The following is a 22,099-nucleotide window of genomic DNA, read 5'->3' on the forward strand; positions in this document are numbered from 1 at the left end:
GGAAAACAAACCAAATTTACTAACTGATCCAACATGCCTTCCTACTACAATGAGTTCTGTTGTGTGGTTTGGCATATTTAATCATTGTCCATAGAGGTTTTCTTCAGGTACTCTGGTTTTCTTCCATCTTGTTGTTTATTGGGTGTACTAGATTTACATTTTCAGTATTTAGCAGACGCTTTTATCCAAAACGACTTACAGTACTGTGACAGTGTATTGTCTAAGCAGTTGAAGGTCAAGAGCCCTGCTCAATGGCCCAACAGTTGCTACCTGGCAGTGGTGGGGCTTGAACCAGTCATTACTAGTCTAGTACCTTAACCACTAAGCTACCACTGCCTATAGATCATTGGTGAGTGTGGTTAAGTTAGGTGGTCTGGGTCAATTGATTGAATGAATGAATGAATCCTTTATTGTCATTGCACATTGTACTTGGCACTTGGCATAAGATTGGCACCTTTTCCACTGTGTACCTTTGTACCCTGTGTGTTTTAAGGAGACCAATTTATTTTGGATATATAAACATACTCAAAATGTTGGGGGGGTTATGATTAGGATTAAGGCTAAATTGTGGCTCATGACATACATAATAATGTGAAAAGACTAGGGAGATATGAAAAATCTCAGCTCAGATGACATTGCTTGAGAAACCATCTTGCTGCTGTTATACGTATATATAGCCACATGGGATTGGAAGTACTTCTAAAAACCATTGTCAATTGAAACCTAAAACTCTATTACGCAAAAATAACCAATTCTATGCAAGTTCTTAGGCCCTAAGTTAATCTTAGATGGACTAAAAATGTTGGAATCGTGTGCTGTGGTCAGATGAGTCCAGGTTTTAGCTTGTTTTTGTGAAATAAGCCAACATCTGTCATAGTATGAGAGTTCATCAAAGCCCAATCTGTTTCCTATTGAAAATGTGTAATGCATAATAAAGAGGGAAATCAGCCAACAGTGACCATGGTTGAGCAGTCTCTTCAGTTCCCAAGCAATTGCAAAGTGTAATTTATAGATGTATATAGTATCACAGTGGTAAGTATGCCTTTGTCTTCAGACATAGTACCATATGTAGTTTTGATAAGTTACCATTGACACAGCAGGTATTAACGCCACCAAGGTCCAATGACCCAGTTTCAAGTTTTTACTTTGGAGCAGAAGAGGGTACAGACATCCCCCCCCCATTGTACTTGTGACTTTAACCAAAGACATATCACCAAAGCTGGCCAAGTAGTGGCACATGTCTCATCTGAAATGTGTAGAGCTTCTTAAGAGGCTGCTTATACACCGACCAGGCATAACATTACGACCACTGACAGGTGAAGTGAATAACACTGATTATCTCTTCATCACGGCACCTGTTAGTGGGTGGATTTGAGCGAGTTTGACAAGGGCCGAATTGTGATGGCTAGACGACTGGGTCAGAGCATCTCCAAAACTGCAGCTCTTGTGGGGTGTTCCCGGTCTGCATTGGTCAGTATCTATCAAAAGTGGTCCAAGGAAGGAACAGTGGCAAACCGGCGACAGGGTCATGGGCGGCCAAGGCTCATTGATGGCTGGCCCAACAGACGAGCTACTGTAGATCAAATTGCTGAAGAAGTTAATCCTGGTTCTGATAGAAAGGTGTCAGACTTCATGCCTCGATGGGTCAGGGCTGTTTTGGCAGCAAAAGGGGGGCCAACACAATATTAGGAAGGTGGTCATAATGTTATTCCTGATCGGTGTAACCAGCTAACAGCTTATTCTTATAGAATACGCTAAGAGGAACATGCTATGCTCTGCTTCTGCACTTCTGCAGCCTCAGATAAACAATAGGTTTTGCTGTTGCAGCTGCATGAATGTAACACTGTTCTTTTTGATGTCATTTGTTGGACCTACATACTGTATTTATTTTGCATTATGCCCAATGTTTCAGGTATTGAAAGCAGGTACTTATGACATTTGTTTTAACAGAGATCAGTTTCCATGGGTGTATGAGGCTAAGCTTTACATCATTGACTTTAAATTCCATGACCTCTGCCTGAAAAAGCAAACAAGAACTGCAAAACACTTACCAGTTTACCTCCCCATTTTTTCCCCCTCTTTCTGTCAAACTCTCTTCTAGGTTCCACTGGCTGCTGCCGGTTTATAAGACAACAGGGAACCTTCTGTCAGATTCTCGAAGACTGCGGAAACCAGCATCCAACTTTGTCAGCTGTGTGTGTTGTATTTTGATAACTGGCAGCTCACTTTGTCAGAACAGAATGGGACTGTTAAAGTTGCTGCTCTTGCTCTGTGTAAGTGGATGTCTTTGCCAGAAAGACTGTACCGGAGTGGATTGCCCTGTTCTTAATAACTGCATCGAGGAAGTTTTAGAAAAGGGGGCTTGTTGTTCCACTTGTCTACAAACCGGCTGCAAGTGTGAGGGCTACCAATACTACGACTGTGTAAACGCTGGATACAGAAACGGCCGAGTGCCGGAGGGGGAGTCTTACTTTGTGGATTTTGGAAGTACAGAGTGCTCCTGCGCACAGGGAGGTGGGAGGATCAGTTGCCATTTCATCCCATGTCCAGAGCTTCCACCGAACTGTATTGAGGTGTCCGAGCCAACGGATGGGTGTACTCAGTGTGAACGAGTCGGATGCGTGTTCGAAGGCCAGAAGTACGAGGCTGGTCATTCCTTCCACATAGACACCTGTCAGGTCTGCCATTGCCCTAAAGATGGAGGGAAATTAATGTGCTACCCGATTCCAAACTGCGACCCGAGGAAGGTCCATAAACCCATGCTTGCCACCACTACAGATGAAAACGCGCTATACAGACATCAGAGTATTCCTGTCAGGAATGTATTTAACCACCAAGGCCCGAGATCTTCCCTTACCAAACCCTTTCTACAGAGTCACCACATGCCTCCTTTTAAACCGACGTCAAGCCACTCTGATGAAGACGAGACCGAAGACTATGACTATTCAACCACGGATACCACAGAGTCGTCTGTGCACGGGATAGCTTCTCCACAGGAGCCGCGTATCATCTCAGTTTCTGATTTGGAAAAGAACGTACCCCCCCAACAGGCCAGGGCACCAAAGCAGGAACTTAAAGAGGAATTTGGTGTTCATGAAGGAGCCACGGATAAACCCTGGTTTTTCTTGCAGGAAGAGAGGACAGATGGGGCAAATCATAGTCGTGAAATTGAAAGCCCAATAATTGAAGAGGCAAAATTGAATATTTCTGCAAACGAAGAGGAGATTCCTCACACAGAGACAGAAGAACTACAATTCTCTATTAACAGAGATTCAACAGAAAAGCCAACGTTTCTCAAAGACGATATCAATGCAGAAGCACTCGAGGGAAGCGACCGAGACGGTAATCCTCTTGCTACCCTCGAGGAAACCACAGATGGTGAGATTTTTGATTCATACGAGGACACCACATACAGCGAACCAGTCACCGACTCTCCAGCGACTATATTTACAACTACACCTCAAACTACACCAGAAACTGAGGTAACTACAACCCAATGGCAGACTACTCAGGGTAGTCCGTTACCAGATCAGATTTACCCCAGCACCGAAACTACAGAGGAGAACACACAAGTGCACCAAGATGAGCAACAATTGGACCACACATTGCAAAATGTCACAGATAGTGACGGAAATCATGAAACTGATGAATTGAATACCAAACAGAACATGTATACCGTTAGCAGCTTAGAGACTGTACAAGAAAACACATCAGGACAAGAAGTATCCACAGCAGCACCTGACAAACTTTTAGGAGAAACCAAAGAACCTGAAGTTTATACAGTTCCTCCTGTGATGATCAACCCAACCAACCGTTCACTTTTAAACGTAGACTCAGAAAGTCTGTTAGCACTTGCAGAGGAGGAAAGGAAGACGAGTGAGACGAGGGAGGAGACAGAGAACACTCTAAATATCTTTCAAAAGCCTCAGGAAGGTGAGTACTACAAGCTTTGTTCTTATTTAAATACAACCCCAAATCAGAAAAAGTTGGGACAGTATGGGAAATGCAGATACAATAAAACTGCAGTGTTCCTTATATTTATTTTGACTTTTATTTAATTGGAGACAGTTTGAACTCAAGTACCCAAGTACAAGTAAACAGTTTTAACCCAATTGTAATAATTGTTTGGTACAAAAGCAGCCTTTGATGAGCAAAGATGATCAGAGGATCTCCAGTTTGTCAACAAATGCATGAGAAAATTATTAAAAGTTTTAAAAACAATGAACCTCAAAGAAAGATTGGAAGGGATTTGCATATTTCTCCCTCTACAGTGCATAATATCATGAGACGATTCAAGGAATCAGGAAGAATTTTAGTGCGTAAAGGCCAAGGGCGCAAGCTTAAGCTGAACGCCCGTGGTCTATCCCTCAGACGGCACTGCATCAAGAACCGTCACTCAACAATAGCTGATATAACTACATGGGTGAGGGATTACTTTGGCAAACCTTTATCAAGCTCTACAATACAGAGTTACATGCACAAATGCCACTTAAAACTTTACTGTGCAAAAAAGAAGCCTCATGTTAACCATGTCCAGAAGCGGTGTCGACTTCTCTGGGCTCTGAGGCATCTAGGATGGACCGTCACACAGTGGAAACGTGTATTGTGGTCAGATGAATCAGCATTCCAGCATCCAGACTGTTATCAGCAACAAGTCCAAAAGCCAGGGTCAGTTCCCTTAGGCAAAGGTCATTTACACTTCTGTGATGGCAGCATTAATGCAGTAAAGAACATTGAGATCTTAGAGCAACATGTGCTGCCTTCAAGACGTCATCTTTTCCAGGGACGTCCATGCATTTTTTAAAAAGACGATGCAAAACCACATGCTGCACACATTACAAAGGCATGGCGCGGAAGAAGAGGGTACGGGTACTGGACTGGCCTGCCTGCGGTCTTGACCTGTCCCCAATAGAGAATGTGTGGAGAATTTTGAATGGAAAATGCGACAACGACGACCCCGTACTGTTGTACATCTTAAGATGTGTTTGCAGGAAGAATTGGGACAGAATAAAAGCTGAAACACTAAATCGCTTGCTTTTATTATTTGCATTTTCCATGCTTTCCCAAAGTTTTCTGATTTGGGGTTGTACCGTTCAGCATGTAAGAGCACTATTGTCTAAACATCATAAGCTTGACAGTTTAATTAATGTTAAGAAATGTGATTATTAGCCGGCATGTAACAGGTAGTACAGTACTGTTCATTATAATTGCATAAAACTGCTGCTGTGTGTAGATGGAGAGCAGTAGAACATAACGAGTGTTCCTGTATAATAAGGTTTAATACAAGGGCCTGTCTTGCAAAGTCTGTAATTAGAGTTTACATATTTTCTCATGTTTATCCTTGTGCTGTTCAGGTCAGAAACATGCCACGTCAGGTGGAGTATAATACTCGGACTGTGCTAGGAACTGTTGTCAATTAGGATCAGGAACGGTTCCTGTTGTTGTTGTTTTAAGAGGTGGAACATTGTTCTCCTGTTAGCTAAGAAAACGGCTCAGAATTATTTAGGCTCTTATACACAGATCAGCCTTAACATTAAAACCACCTCCTTGTTTCTACACACATTGTCCATTTAATCGGCTTCACTTAACCATACAATTACTGACTGTAGTCCATCTGTTTCTCTGCATGCTTTGTTAGCCCCCTTTCATGCTGTTCTTCAATGGTCAGGACCCCCACAGGACCACCACAGAGCAGGTAATATTTGGGTGGTGGGTCATTCTCAGCACTGCACTGACACTGACATGGTGGTGGTGTGTTAGTGTGTGTTGTGCTGGTATGAGTGGATCAGACACAGCAGCACTGCTGGAGTTTTTAAACACCTTACTGTCACTGCTGGATTGAGAATAATCCACCAACCAAAAACATCTAGCCAACTGATGAAGGTCTAGAAGATGACCGACTCAAACAGCAGCAATAGATGAGCGATCGTCTCTGACTTTACATCTACAAGGTGGACCAACTAGGTAGGAGAGTATAATAGAGTGGACAGTGAGTGGACACGGTATTTAAAAACTCCAGCAGCGCTGCTGTGTCTGATCCACTCATACCAGCACAACACACACTAACACACCACCACCATGTCAGTGTCACTGCAGTGCTGAGAATGATCCACCACCTAAATAATACCTGCTCTGTCGTGGTCTTGGGAGAGTCCTGACCACTGAAGAACAGGGTGAAAGCAGGCTAAAAAAGTATGTAGAGTAACAGATGGACTACAATCAGTAATTGTAGAACTACAAAGTGCTTCTATATGGTAAGTGGAGCTGATAAAGTGGACAGTGAGTGTAGAAACGAGAAGGTGGTTTTAATCTTTAGGATAATGTAGATTATCCGGGTACTTTTCGCGTACTGTTCAGTATAATTCTGGCCACACATTAAGGTTAACTCTATAAATAATGCTAACAATAGCAGTTTGATTGATGTTTATTGTCTGCTTAAACCATTACTTCTGAATTTTGAATTACACCACCGTTTCCGCATTCAATTCCATTACAAATGCTGCTTTACAGCATTAACATAGCTTTTAAAATACGTTACTCTAATGACCCAATCTGTCTTTATTTTTAATTACTGTTGGGTATTTTTCTCGTCAGATCCTGACTTTAATTATTTAACCAATTAAGCTGTTCTGTCATCTGTCTCCTTGATGAGAAAAGGTCAGCTAATTATGTGCTTCTAAGGAGCAAGCCAAACAATGTAACTTTTATGCGGCAATCAAACTAAGCTAATAACACTGATCCAGGATAGTCATGGCATTCATCTTTTTATACAACCCCAAATTAGAAAAAGTTGGGACAGTATGGAAAATGCAAATAATAAAAAACAGAGCTTCTTACATTTACTTTGACTTTTATTTGATTGCAGACAGGATGAACCTGAGATATTTCATGTTTTATCTGCTCAACTTCATTTCATTTATTAATAAACATTCCAAAAAATGTTGGGACAGTAAAGCATTTACCACTTTGTAATGTTGCCATTCCTTTTCACCACACTTAAAAGACGTTTTGGCACCGAGGAGACCAAGTGATTTAGTGTTTCAGCTTTTATTTTGTCCCATTCTTCCTGCAAACACGTCTTAAGATGTACAACAGTACGGGGTCGTCGTTGTCGCATTTTCCGTTTCAAAATTCTCCACACATTCTCTATTGGGGACAGGTCAGGACTGCAGGTAGGCCAGTCCAGTACCCGTACCCTCTTCTTCCACAGCCGTGACTTTGTAATGTGTGCAGCATGTGGTTTTGCATCGTCTTGTTGAAAAATGCGTGCACGTCCCTGGAAAAGATGACGTCTTGAAGGCAGCACATGTTGCTCTAAGATCTCAATGTACTTTTCTGCATTAATGCTGCCATCACAGAAGTGTAAATGACCTTTGCCAAGGGCACTGACACACCCCATACCATGACAGCCCCTGACTTTTGGACTTGTTGCTGATAACAGTCTGGATGGTCCTTTTCGACTTTGGTCCGGAGCACACGGCGTCCATCTTTTCCCAAAAAAGACCTGGAATGCTGATTCATCTGACCACAATACACGTTTCCACTGTGTGATGGTCCATCCTAGATGCCTCAGAGCCCAGAGAAGTCGAACGCTGCTTCTGGACATGGTTAACATAAGGCTTCTTTTTTGCACAGTAAAGTTTTAAGTGGTATTTGTGCATGTAACTCTGTATTGTAGTGCTTGACAAAGGTTTGCCAAAGTAATCCCTCACCCATGTGGTTATATCAGCTATTGTTGAGTGGCAGTTCTTGATGCAGTGTCGTCTGAGGGATGGAAGATCACAAGCGTTCAGCTTAAGCTTGCACCCTTGGCCTTTATGCACTGAAATTCCTCCCGATTCCTTGAATGGTTTAATGATATTATGCACTGTAGAGGGAGAAATATGCAAATCCCTTCCAATCTTTCTTTGTGGTACATTGTTTTTAAACATCTTTGCTCATCAAAGACTCAGCCTTTCCTGGATGCTGCTTTTGTACCAAACCATGATTACAATCACCTGTTGACATCACCTGTTTAAAATCACATCATTATTTAGTTTTGACCTCATTACTAGCCCTAAATTGGCCCTGTCCCAACTTTTTTTTAAATGTGTTGCAGGTCTGAAATGAAGGAATGGATGTTTATTAATAAATTAAATGAAGTTGAGCAGATAAAACCTGAACTATCTTGGGTTCAAACTGTCTGCAATCAAATTAAATTCAAAGTACTCTCTCAACTGTTTCTAATAACACTGATCCAGGATCATCATGGCATTTATTGCCTTATAAAATTGGGTCTTTTTTTACATTCATACATGGGTCAATGTGGACTGGTGTCCTCCCGGAGCATACTATTATGTCTAGGTAGATAAGGAGGTATTAATATGACAGATATCTTCTTCCTTAAGAGTTGACCATAGTTCAATGTAAAGCACTTTCCCATAATAGGAACACTTGAAGATTTTAACTTGCACCATCTTCACCTATCATGTCAGATAACAGAGAGACAGAAGAGCTGTTTGTCATGCAGATAATGACCGTTCCCTAACTTTGCCTCTGTGCTAATCATAATGCATGAATGCTGACTGTAGAAACACGTATTGAATTTAAATTGATTATAAAGTACTTTTACATTATACAGTGCTTCACATTCTGAGATAAAATACACCTCATGAATCATGAACACCTGTCACTTTTAGTGGAATCCACTCAAAGGCTTGTCGTCTGGAGCTGTAGAGCAGTTTAGATCTATGGATTTCAGTCTGGTATCCTCAAAGGAGCCTGAGAGCAAAACCTAAATGAATATCATATGTTGAAACGTGAGAACACATAAATTCATGCTGTGCCGATTCATAGCATGATGCTAGTTACAGTGTGTTACAGCTTTACTTACAGTTTAATAAGAACCAAAGCTTATTCAGTTATAAAAACACAGTGTTCCTTACATTTACTTTAACTTTTATTTGATTGCAGACAGTTTGAACCTGAGATATTTCATGTTTTATCTGCTCATCTTCATTTCATTTGTTAATAAACATCCATTCCTGCATTTCAGGCCTGAAACACATTCCAAAAAACGTTGGGACAGGGGCAATTTAGGGCTAGTAATGAGGTGAAAAAACTAAATAATGATGTGATTCCAAGTGGCCAGAAGCGACGTCAACTTCTCTGGGCTCGGAGGCATCTAGGATGGACCATCACACAGTGGAAACGTGTATTGTGGTCATGAATCAACAAACCAAAGACAAAAAGGACCATCCAGACTGTTATCAGGAACAAGTCTAAAAGTCAGGGTCTGTCATGGTATGGGGTGTGTCAGTGCCCTTGTCAAAGGTCATTTACATTTCTGTGATGCAGCATTAATGCAGAAAAATACACTAAGAGATCTTAGTGCAACATGTGCTGCCTTCAAGACGTCATCTTTTCCAGGGACGTCCATGCATTTTTCAGCAAGACAATGTATAACCACATGCTGCACACATTACAAAGGCATGGCGCGGAAGAAGAGGGTACGGGTACTGGACTGGCCTTCCTGCAGTCCTGATCTGTCCCCAATAGAGAATGTGTGGAGAACAACGACCCCGTACTGTTGCACATCTTAAGACGTGTTTGCAGGAAGAATGGGACAAAATAAAACCTGAAACACTAAATCGCTTGGTCTCCTCTGTGCCAAAACGTCTTTTATGTGTGGTGAAAAGGAATGGCAACATTACAAAGTGGTAAATGCTTTACTGTCCCAACTTTTTTGGAAAGTGTTGCAGGCCTGAAATGCAGGAATGGATGTTTATTAATAAATTAAATAAAGTTGAGCAGACAAAACATGAAATATCTCAGGTTCATCCTGTCTGCAATCAAATAAAAGTCAAAGTAAATGTAAGAAACTCCATTTCACGGTCGTAAATTAAGTAGGGTTTTAGATATACTACATGCAGAGGGTTTTTCTTCTGTGTTAAAATGTACAGTCCTTGTTAATTACGATCAATAACCTGAATATCAGGTGTAATTCGAGTTGAGACCTGGTAATAATTAAGTACACCATGTTTCATTCGTTCACTGAACTCGCTGGAGTCATTTGGCTTATCTCAAAGTCCATTAGGATGAATAGGAATGCTGAACACTTTCCTCCCTTTGTTCAGGCTCTATTAACTCACTGTAACAGTTTGGTGTGTTTACCTTTTACCCTTTCCCAGCTGCAGCTTAAAGCTAATTTTACACTGGCACTGAGAAACCTGTCAGCATTGATAACTTCATGGGACTGTTTGGTCTTGGGTGAGAGGCTCATTCTGGAAACCGTAATTGTAAGTCGTTCATCAAGAGCGCCGGCGATAGAATGCACTTTTTATCTGCGGGCGGGTTGATTGCGGACCCCACGTTGCTATTTTTGAGACTAATTAAGATAAACATCTTTGACAAACATGCAAAACAATGGGACTCTGGAGAGGATATTTTAAATACAGTCCATGCGGGGATGGAGTAAGAGGGTGGTGGATTTTGTGTAATTAATAAATTCAGTTCGATTGCTGATTTGGAGTAAATAGATGGATGACATTAGTCAGTACAGCTTGGGGCTTTTGGATCCTCTGAAATTTGAAAGTGGATTACTACTCACAGCACAAAATTGCTTTTCTCTGTTTAAAACAGAGAAACTGACTGTGAGGCAGAGATGTTCACAAAATACGAGTCAGAGTCAAGTCACAGGTCTTTAGGCTAGAGTCTGAGTCAAGTCACGAGTCAATATAATATACACAAAACATATATTGGAAATGTAGTGTAGAAATAAACAAATAACAAGTAAGTTCAGATAAAAAACAACAGATTAATGACTGTATTTTGCCGTTTTACTTAGTGTCTTTACTTTCATAGTCATTGTGCAAATGAATGTAATTTCCATAACAAGAAGATACCAGTTAAAAGCTTAAACGGATACGTTTTGTTTTCATTCCGAAACAAAAGCGCGCGATAAATCAGGGCACAGTGGCCAAAATCCAAAACACAGCAAAAAAAAATTATAACCACTGCTTACCTGAGCTTATGTTCTTCCAGATGCTATTAAATTTATAACCTTGTGTCCCATTAGGAATATAATCCGTCATTTTGTAAATGTGCTTATAATTAAAAACCTCCAAATTTTTCCCGGTTGTGAAGTATAAACACTAACTCGTTAGAAAGCCAATCAAGCGTTTCATGGACGCATCATCTGTGTGACGCAAACTGAATAAATGCAAATAACAGCATTTCTTACTAAAAATTTAAATCAGGTCTGATTGGTTCAGAAAGCGGTCTTTCAACCATTAGCGCCAATTCTGTAGGAGCGTTCCATTCACCCCAGTTGTACCTGTGAAGTGCACTACATAGGGTATTCCTCCATTTTAAGTGAGATCACAATCCAAAGGTAATGAAAATGTTCAAATGAAGTGAACTTTAAACTGTGTAGGGAGTAGGGAACGACGCTTCATCACCATGCCGGACTTTGGCTGTAACATTTACCCATTGGTGTGTGTTGCGGGCATAAATATATATTTTCACAGGCAACAAATGTTAACACATGCTCGTGCTAGGGACTCTTGTTGTTGACGAGTCATGAGTCAAGTCTGAGTCATTTGCAACGAGTGTGTTGCAGACTCGAGTTCCAATCTCTGCTGTGAGGTGGACCCACCTATTTTTTTAAAATACATTTTAAGATTTGGTGGAATACTATGGTTTAACCATATTTTGGCTTCCAAAAAGAGGACACTTGGCAGGATGGTAGCATGGGTCGGAAGGACACCTGCACTGGGTGGAAGGTTAGTGAATAAGTAGCAATTTAGCTGTTTATTAGCTATTGAATAAATAGCTTATACATGAATAAATTGCTAAATAAATGTATTAATTAAATAGGGTGGTTGTTTTTTTATGTATGTATTTATTTTTGTAGTGCACTAATTTAAGATGCTATTGAGTACATTTGTTGGCAGTTTAGGATGGAGCTGTTGTTGTTCACTTCCAATTCTATGGAATACAATTAGTAAAAGTATAATTTAACACGTTTGGTTAACATGGATACGACGATACAATTTAAATACTACCCACAACTGGTTATGGGAAATTCTTAAACTGCATATGTATGAATATATGTAAATAGACCCTGGTTTAATGAAATGAGACTGAAAAAGGTGTTCACAGGGTCCTCTGGTTTATATTGATGCCCTGCTCGGACTGCATTTCTGCCTTGCTTACAGTGTTTCCAGTTGGTACCATACCAACGCTGACCAGGATAAAGTAGTAAAAATGAATGATTACGATGAACAAAAGCTTTTTACCCGGGGATAAGTAAAAGGCAGGGTCAGAGCTTCTTGACTCTGTCATGCTGGACACGCTTGTTAAGTTAGGAAACCCCAGTGAACTGATTTATGTTGTGAACTTGGCAGGAAACGTCTTGACAAGAGTCTGTGCATCATTAGGATTATTTTGATTTATTTCCATCTTCTCAAACCCGGGCTGTGCTTTGTAGTTCGGTCTCAATGATCTGCCTTGGTGACCGTCCAAAGAGGCCGGCCAAATGCTTCCACTGATGCATTAGTAACAGATTGAGTGATATTGGAAACAGCGGTCATTCATGAGAAATGAATCAAGCAGTGATGGATTGAACAGGACTTATCATTCGTCCGGATGTGTACGATGACATAACAGTCGATTATAATTACACAGAATCACATCATAAGGATAAATCTTCCTGCAAAAGAAATAAATGGCTGTTGGTATTTGATAACTATGCAAGAAGTGGGTAAAATAAACTAAGATCCTAAATAAATGGTACTTGCAGACTAATCGATTGCCCCTGTGGTGCACCAGATAAAGTGGTTGCCAACACAGTAAGGTACACACTATAGCCAAAAGTACATGTCCATCTTTATGTTTCTACACTCACTGTCCATTTTATCAGCTCCACTTACCATATAGAAGCACTTTGTAGTTCTACAATTACTGACTGTAGTCCATCTGTTTCTCTGCATGCTTTTTAACCTGCTTTCACCCTGTTCATCAATGGTCAGGACCACCACAGAGCAGGTATTATTTGGGTGGTGGATCATTCTCAGCACTGCAGTGACACTGGTATGGTGGTGGTGTGTTAGTGTGTGTTGTGCTGGTAGGAGTGGATAAGACACTCCTGAGCGTTGGTGGACTGAGAATAGTCCACCAACCAAAAACATCCAGCCATCGGCGCCCCGTGGGCAGCGTCCTCTGACCACTGATGAAGGTCTAGAAGATGAGCAACTCAAACAACAGCAATAGATAAGCGATCGTCTCTGACTTTACATCTACAAGGTGGGCTAACTAGGTAGGAGTGTCTAATAGAGTGGACAGTAAGTGGACACGGGTATTCAAAAACTTCAGCGGCGCTGCTGTGTCTGATCCACTCATACCAGCACAACACACACTAACACACCACCACCATGTCAGTGTCACTGCAGTGCTGAGAATGATCCACCACCTAAATAATACCTGCTCTGTAGTTGTCCTGGGAGAGTCCTGACCATTGAAGAACAGCATGAAAGGGGGCTAACAAAGCATGCAGAGAAACAGATGGACTACATTCAGTAATTGTAGAACTACAAAGTGCTCCTATATGGTAAGTGGAGCTGATAAAATGGACAGTGAGTGTCGAAACAAGGAGGTGGTTGATACTTAGGGTGCCAATAATGTTGACCACAGCTGTATATTGATTTCCTAACCCTTATGTTTGACTGGCCTTTTAGTCACAGGCTGTGTTGACATGCCATTAGGTCGTGATGTGAGTCTGGAGACCAATGTGGGTCAGTGCGATCGATTAGCCTCACTAAACAATAAGAGCATACAGTGTTAAATCAACAAGGCTTATGAGCTTTATGTCTTGGGAGATGCATTCTATAGTGGTCTTAATTAGTGCTGATGTATTCTTCGTGTGTCTTAATTAACCCTGTTGGGAATTCAATACTTGCCTAGACACTAAAGGTTTTCATTTGGAACTGAATAAAGAAAATGGATGTGGATACAGTGATTTACTTTTTGACTGATCATGATGGTTATTTTATGGTTTGATTGGTTAAGCCACACACTCAGTAAAAGCAGTAGATGTTACATACTATATGTTATTAAAATGTGTTCTCATGCGTGCCATTGTGCGAGTCCTCAGTGATGCATAATAATTCGGTTGGACAAGTTAATCCCTCATTATTGTTGGTCCGTTATAGAAAATATTACATTCTTCAGATATTCTACGGCTGCTTGGCCTTAGCAATAATTAGGAAGTATTTTATTAGGATTTTAACGTCATGTTTTACACACTTGGTTACATCCATGACAGGACAAGAAGTTATTGGTTACATAAGATTCATCAAAGCCTCTACATAGTCACAAGAACCCTCGCTTGAACTAGCATTACAATACACAATCAGAACCATTGGCAACCCCAGAAACCCAGTATACAGAATAATACACCCGTCACGTCCCCCAATCCGACACAACAGACAAAATAAAATTCAACCATTTGGGATTTGAATCAAACCATACATTGATGACCTAAAACTAAAACTAACTTTATATACACTGCCTGGCCAAAAAAAAAGGTCACCACCTGGATTTAACTAAGCAAATAGGTAAGAGCCTTCCATTGGATAATTACTGCATGGGTGATTGTTTCAGCTGGCAACAAGTTATTTAACCCTAACTGATGCAGTGAGTAGCTTCTCATTTGTTAAACAACCATGTCGAAAGACACATCCTGTGGTCGTGGAAAAGATGTTCATCTGTTTCATGCATGCATCAAGCAGAGAAAACATCTAAGGAGACTGCTGAAACGACTAAAATCGGGTTAAGAACTGTCCAACGCATTATTAAAAAGTGGAAGGACAGTGGGGAAACATCATCTTCGAGGAAGGAATGTGGTCGGAAAAAAATCTTGAATGATGAAATCAAATGGTAGAAAAACTACAGTAGAACTCAGGGAGATGTTTAATAGTGAAAGTAAGAGCATTTCCACACGCACAATGTGAAGGGAACTCAAGGGATTGGGACTAAACAGCTGTGTAGCCTTAAGAAAACCACTTGTCAGTGAGGCTAACCGGCAAAAACGGCTTCAATTTGCTAGGGAGCATAAAGATTGGACTCTGGAGCAATGGAAGAAGGTCATGTGGTCTGATGAGTCCAGATTTACCCTGTTCCAGAGTGATGGGCGCATCAGGGTAAGAAGAGAGGCGGCTGAAGTGATGCACCCATCATGTCCAGACCTGAACCTCATTGAGAATCTTTGGGATGTGCTGAAGGAGACTTTGTGCAGTGGACCAAATCTCCCATCATCAATACAAGATCTTGGGGGGGGGGGGGGGGGGGAATTAACTCGGACAGAAATAAATGTTGTGACATTGCAGAAGCTTGTGGAAACGATGCCACAGCGAAGGCGTTACAACGAAATATTAGAGTGTGTGACCTTTTTTTTGGCCAGGCAGTGTTAGTCATTTAGTCATATGCCAATTAGTCATAATTAGTCATAAGTCACTTTGGATAAAAGTGCCCGCTAAATGCTGCAACTGTGAATGTAAAGAACCTTGTTCTCCTGGAGTTACTTCAGCCATTGGGCAAAATGTGCATCAGATTACTACCGGCTAGTACGAATTTAGTTGCACAGTTCTTGGTGGTGGTGGTGGAAGTGTTTATGTATGAAGGACCTACATAGCACTAATTGGAAACAAAGCCAATATCTAAACATTGATTTTCTCTCTGAGTGGAAGACAAGTTTGTTTACTATGTAAAAGCTTTGGTCTTTTATTTAGGAATTGCTTAAAGAATGAAGGGTTTTAGCATGTTGCTTATAAAGAAATCAGGCACAATGCATAATGAGTGTTGCTGTGCTAAATTGCCCGGAAAGAAAACAAGCCGTTAAAACCCTCTGGTAATTTTATAGTGATGTTTGCACAAAGTTAATTGGCTGTGTGTTAACGTTCATGTGTCCATTTCTCTGTGTTAAAGCCGAGTCTGGGATGCTCCAGTGTCGGTGACCAGGCGAACACTGAAGTCCCCTGTGAGATAGTATTTGCCATTAGACTTGGATGAGTGGCTTTTCATCATGTTGGATGTGGTTACGAAGTTTTGGTGCTCTGAAACGACGTTTATCCTTTAATGAGTCACATTGTAGATGCCTGCTGTGGTGCTGAGTGTATTACACCATTACAGAATGTAATTGACTGGATTGAGACGCCGATGTAAGTAGTTTTCCTAATAAACAACGTGTAGTGTGGTACAAATCCCAATAACATTGCTGCTTCTGATACAATCATACCAGAACAACACACACTACCATGTTGGTGCTGAGAAACATTTGGTCAGTGGAGATCCTAAGGGGGTACCTTGTGAGTAGTAAATAGGGTACATAGGGGTGACAAAGTGAACTGAGCAACAGATACCCTACAGTTACTTTGAGTGCGTGGATTATAGTATCATGCCTACCTGTCATGCCGTTATGGCTAGGCACCGGGTATGGAGGTGCAGGCGACTGCCAGTGCCGCTTCCTTCGATCGGCAGTCTCCGCACCTCATTAAACTGTAATTTGCTGCAGGGCAGGACCCTATGAATACCGGCCTCATTCGCCATTGCCTACTTTTATTTATGAGGCATAACATTTGATGTGCTTATATTAGCCCATCTTTTTCCAGGGGGCTCTTGACACTGCCAGCTTTACTATGTTTCCTATCTTTGATCTTTTTTGAGAGATTGGGTTGTCATTCACTGGTGGAAGAAGTAGCTGGCAAAATTGGCAACCCAGTTCTCCTGCATTCTTCTTCTGATCTATCTCTTACCACTCCTCTGTGTGGTCATAATGTTTTATCATTTATTAATAATTTTTGACCATTCTTCCAGAAGCGCATTCGTGAGGTCAGACACTGATGTTGGACGAGAAGGCCTGGCTCACAGTCTCCGCTCTAATTCATCCCAAAGGTGTTCTATCGGGTTGAGGTCAGGACTCTGTGCAGGCCAGTCAAGTTCTTCCACACCAGACTGGCTCATCCAGGTCTTTATGGACCTTGCTTTGTGCACTAGTGTGCAGTCATGTTGGAACAGGAAGGGGCCATCCCCAAACTGTTCCCACAAAGTTGGAAAGTATGCTGAAGTATGCTGAAGCCAGTATGCTAAAGCATTAAGAGTTCCTTTCACTGGAACTAAGGAGCCGAGCCCAACTCCTGAAAAACAACCCCACACCATAATCCCCCCTCCACCAAACTTTACACTTGGCACAATGCAGTCAGACAAGTACCGTTCTGCCAAACCCAGACTTGTCCATCGGATTGCCAGAGAACACGTCTACACTGCTCTAGAGTCCAGTGGCGACGTGCTTTACACCACTGCATCCGACGCTTTGCATCGCGCTTGGTGATGTAAGGCTTGAAATCAGCTTCTCAGCCATGGAAACCCATTCCATGAAGCTCTTTACACACTGTTCTTGATCTAATCTGAAGGCCACATGAAGTTTGGAGGTCTGTAGCGATTGACTCTGCAGAAAGTTGACCCCGCTCTGTCATTTTACGTGGCTACCACTTCGTGGCTGAGTTGCTTCTACTTTGTTATAATACCACTGACGGTCGACTGTGGAATATTTAGTAGCGAGGAAATTTCTCGACTGGACCTGTTGCACAGGTGGCATCCTATCACAGTACCACGCTGGAATTCACTGAGCTCCTGAGAGCGACCCGTTCTTTCACAAATGTTTGTAGGAGCAGTCTGCATGCCCAGGTGCTTGGTTTTATACACCTGTGGCCATGGAAGTGATTGGGATGAGTGAGTGAACACTTCCGGCAATATAGTGTATGTGTATATGTGTTTGAGCCTCAGTAGAAGAAAGAAAACTATTTAAGATTAGGTAAGTCTGGAGGTATTTAGTATGTCTGGTCAGAAAGGGAACTAAATTAACACCTGGAAGTCAAACTCTACTTTAACCTCAGCAGCTGTAGAGATGTAGATGATTTCCTCCTGCCGTCTGACTACAGAATAGCCATCGTTAATAGTAAAGGGTCACGTTGCAACAAAGGAATCGTTGTATTCTTCCTCCAGCTTTGCTTTACAACAGATGTAGTAAAGTTGTGTCTTTAAAGTGCATTGTTTTGCGACCATCTGCTTCGCAGATGAGTTCCTTCAGACGCGAAGCAAGCCAACAAAATTGCAATGTTCATTCACCCATGTAGCTATGAACAGTACTTCATCTATGAGGTGATGTCAAGCCAAAGCCATGTAATTTTGTTCACAGGAGATATCATTTCTGAACATCTGGTTCATTACGCTCATTTTAAGCTTTGGAGACTTGAGCTCTGAATAATCCACTGAATAGCTTCTCAACTTTGCCCTGTTTGGTCACCCACACCCACTGGTACTGCCTGCGTTTGGGATTTCTCTCTTTCACTAGCCAGTTTGTTCTGAGAAATCTGCTGTCACGGTGCAAACGTTAATCACATGTTCTGTCACAACATTGTAGTGTAAGGGTGACGAATCGTTTTACACCATTCCCCCACTCCAGTTTTAACTACATTCTGACCTCTCATAAATTCTTTAACGCTGGTTGCAACATGCTCTGGGTTTTGTGGGGTTATTTACAACCCTAAACCAGAACACCGATCAGCCATAACATTAAAACCACCTCCTTGTTTCTACACTCACTGTTCATTTTATCAGCTCCACTTTCCATATAGAAGCATTTCGAAGTTCTACAATTACTTACTGTAGTCCATGTGTGTCTCTGCATGCTTTGTTAGCCCCCTTTCATACTGTTCTTCAATGGTCAGGACTCTCCCAGGACCACCACAGAGCAGGTATTATTTAGGTGGTGGGTCATTCTCAGCACTGCATTGACACTGACATGGTGGTGGTGTGTTAGCGTGTTGTGCTGGTATGAGTGGATCAGTTTTAAAACACCTCACTGTCACTGCTGGACTGAGAATAGTCTACCAACCAAAAATATATCCAGCCAACAGCGCCCCGTAGGCATGGATAAAGGTCTAGAAGATGACCGACTCAAACGGCAGCAATAGATGAGCGATCGTCTCTGACTCTACATCTACAAGGTGGACCGACTAGGTAGGAGTGGCTAATAGAGTGGACAGTGAATGGACACGGTGTTTAAAAACTGCAGCAGCGCTGCTGTGTCTGTGTCAATATCATCCTTCTAGTACAGTCTCGTGGACCTCTAATGCAATCTGTCCCTTATGTTGTTATTTTTTGATGTGGGTGTCATTGTTATGCACTTAATGTTTTTGGTTTAAGACGTAAAATGAAGAACAAGAGCAACGAGGCTATGTATTTAGTTTACTTGGGAAAATGTCAGTATCACAGTCAAAAACACATGTAGTTACTGAAAACAATGTTTACACAAAGCGTACCATAAAAGTGGGAATCCCTAAATGATTTAAAGCCCTAAAGCATGTGGTTCTAGGCACAAGCGTGAGGCGGGGTCGGATCCACAGAACGCTGTTCTTAGAGGGCCCGAAATTTATAGACTTGTTCTTGTTTACCCATGTGTAGCATAGATCAAGTAATGTAAAAACATGATGTATTTTGTGCGGAGGGATTTACATGGAGAGTAAAAGTCGGACAGCTGACGCTGAACAGACATAAACGTATTGCACCATGGGGTCGGGACCTCATATGGGTTGTGTAATGTGCAGGGGATTTGTACAAAACCTTTAACATTGACTTCCAGTAAATAAATCTGTCTTGGAATATGTTAAGAATATACAGTAGAGTGTTATGTGGTTTCTTTAACCCTATAATGCTTGTGTATCATATTTGATACATGAGTTTTAGCAACCTGTACATCATCAGGTTGTATATTGTTTTCCAGTTTAGTTGTGAAATCGAGTTGAATATGTGTGTATCAAATTGTATACAGCAGGTATTAAGGACGAATATCAGTAAATTGTTGTTTTATGCATTTTATCTATTATAAATTCCACAAATCATGTATATGTGTGTGTGTGTGTGTGTATACACACACTGATCAGCCATAACATTAAAACCACCTCCCTGTTTCTACACTCACTGTTACTTTGTAGTTCCACAATTACTGACTGTAGTCCATCTATTTCTCTACATGCTTTTTTAGCCTGCTTTCATGCTGTTCTTCAATGGTCAGGACCCCCACAGGACCCCCACAGAGCAGGTATTATTTAGGTGGTGGATCATTCTCAGCACTGCAGTGACACTGACATGGTGGTGGTGTGTTAGTGTGTGTCGTGCTGGTATGAGTGGATCAGACACAGCAGCGCTGCTGGAGTTTTAAAACACCGTGTCCACTCACTGTCCACCCTATTAGACACTCCTATCTAGTCGGTCCACCTTGTAGATGTAAAGTCAGAGACGAGCGCTCATCTGTTGCTGCTTTTTGAGTCGGTCATCTTCTAGACCTTCATCAGTGGTCACAGGACGCTGCCTACGGTGCGCTTTTGGCTGGATGTTTTCGATTGGTGGACTATTCTCAGTCAATCCATGTAATGTCTGTCAGTAATGGGTGTGGCTGAAACCCTTGAACTCAATAACTAACAGACCTTTAAGCATATATAGCCGTTAAACTCTGTCTGTAGATCTGTTGTGTCAATAGAAATCAGGCCGTCATCTGTGAAGCACTGCTTTGATCGACTGCAGATAAAGAACTAACACTTGTGAAATAAAGAAAAGGAAGTATGGAGGATCAGAATGACTAGTGGCATGTGCGTCATCGGGCGTTCTGAGCAAAAGTCCCGATGAATAGTTAACGACGTTGAAACGACGTATTGCTGTAAGCTCTTTAAATACAAAAAGCTAAGAAATTTCATTCGTATTAATCGAGTCGGTCCCTTTCATTCTATTAAAAAATACGCAATGAAATCTGTAAAAAAGAAACATGAGTGTAGTAATGACTCACATTCACACACATTAATTTAAATATTCCATCTTTGTATGAGAGACGGGGTTGAATATACGTAAATACAGGAAGAAAATCGACTTGCTGAATAAGAACTGAATGAATTGGCTCATGTAAGTGATGCACATGCTGTATATCTGCTAAATACAATTGATGTGATTAGAAGCAATTACTGGAAGTCATAGCATGGAAATGTTACTGGCTGCTGGATTCTGCATAATATATATGCAGTCAAGTCACATTATTATGACCACCAGCTATTATCCAGAGTAACTGCCGTGGGCCGGGAGTGACTCAATAAGGTCCCGGTAGGTTGTCACAGGTATCTGGAGCCATGCTGACTGCAGTGAATCCCACGGCTGCTGGAGGGTGTGTGGGGGAGGATCCATAGAGCGAACACAATGATTAAGGTGGTCCCACAGATGCTCCCACAGCGTCCTGTGACCACTGATGAAGGTCTAGAAGATGACCGACTCAAACAGCAGCAGTAGATGAGCGATCGTCTCTGACTTTACGTCTACAAGGTGGACCGACTAGGTAGGAGTGTCCAATAGGGTGGACAGTGAGTGGACACGGTGTTTTGAAACTCCAGCAGCGCTGCTGTGTGTGATCCACTCATACCAGCACAACACACACTAACACACCACCACCATGTCAGTGTCAGTGCAGTGCTGAGAATGATCCACCACCTAAATAATACTCGCACTGTGGTGGTCCTGTGGGGGTCCTGACCATTGAAGAACAGCATGAAAGGGGGCTAACAAAGCATATAGAGAAACAGATGGACTACAGTCAGTAATTGTAGAACTGCAAAGTGCTTCTATATGGTAAAATGGACAGTGAGTGTAGAAACAAGGACGTGGTTTTAATGTTATGGCTTAACGGTATATATATACAGTGTATCACGAAAGTGAGTACACCCCTCACATTTCTGCAAATATTTCATTATATCTTTTCATGGGACAACACTATAGACATGAAACTTGGATATAACTTAGAGTAGTCAGTGTACAGCTTGTATAGCAGTGTAGATTTACTGTCTTCTGAAAATAACTCAACACACAGCCATTAATGTCTAAATAGCTGGCAACATAAGTGAGTACACCCCACAGTGAACATGTCCAAATTGTGCCCAAATGTGTCGTTGTCCCTCCCTGGTGTCATGTGTCAAGGTCCCAGGTGTAAATGGGGAGCAGGGCTGTTAAATTTGGTGTTTTGGGT

The 22,099-nt window shown here is 41.6% G+C and overlaps 1 protein-coding gene across 1 annotated transcript in view; it reads left to right on the forward strand.

Moving 5' to 3' along the window:
- Positions 1-2,240: 2,240 nt before the first annotated feature.
- The window catches only part of fbln2 (fibulin 2), a 98,639-nt gene continuing 78,780 nt past the window's right edge, over positions 2,241-22,099 (forward strand). The window contains exon 1 of the mRNA XM_062986762.1: positions 2,241-3,933. Within this exon, the coding sequence (XP_062842832.1) occupies positions 2,241-3,933 (1,693 nt within the window). The remainder of the gene's footprint in view (positions 3,934-22,099) is intronic.

Source organism: Trichomycterus rosablanca, chromosome 24 (assembly GCF_030014385.1).
Source record: "Trichomycterus rosablanca isolate fTriRos1 chromosome 24, fTriRos1.hap1, whole genome shotgun sequence".
NCBI lineage: Eukaryota > Metazoa > Chordata > Actinopteri > Siluriformes > Trichomycteridae > Trichomycterus > Trichomycterus rosablanca.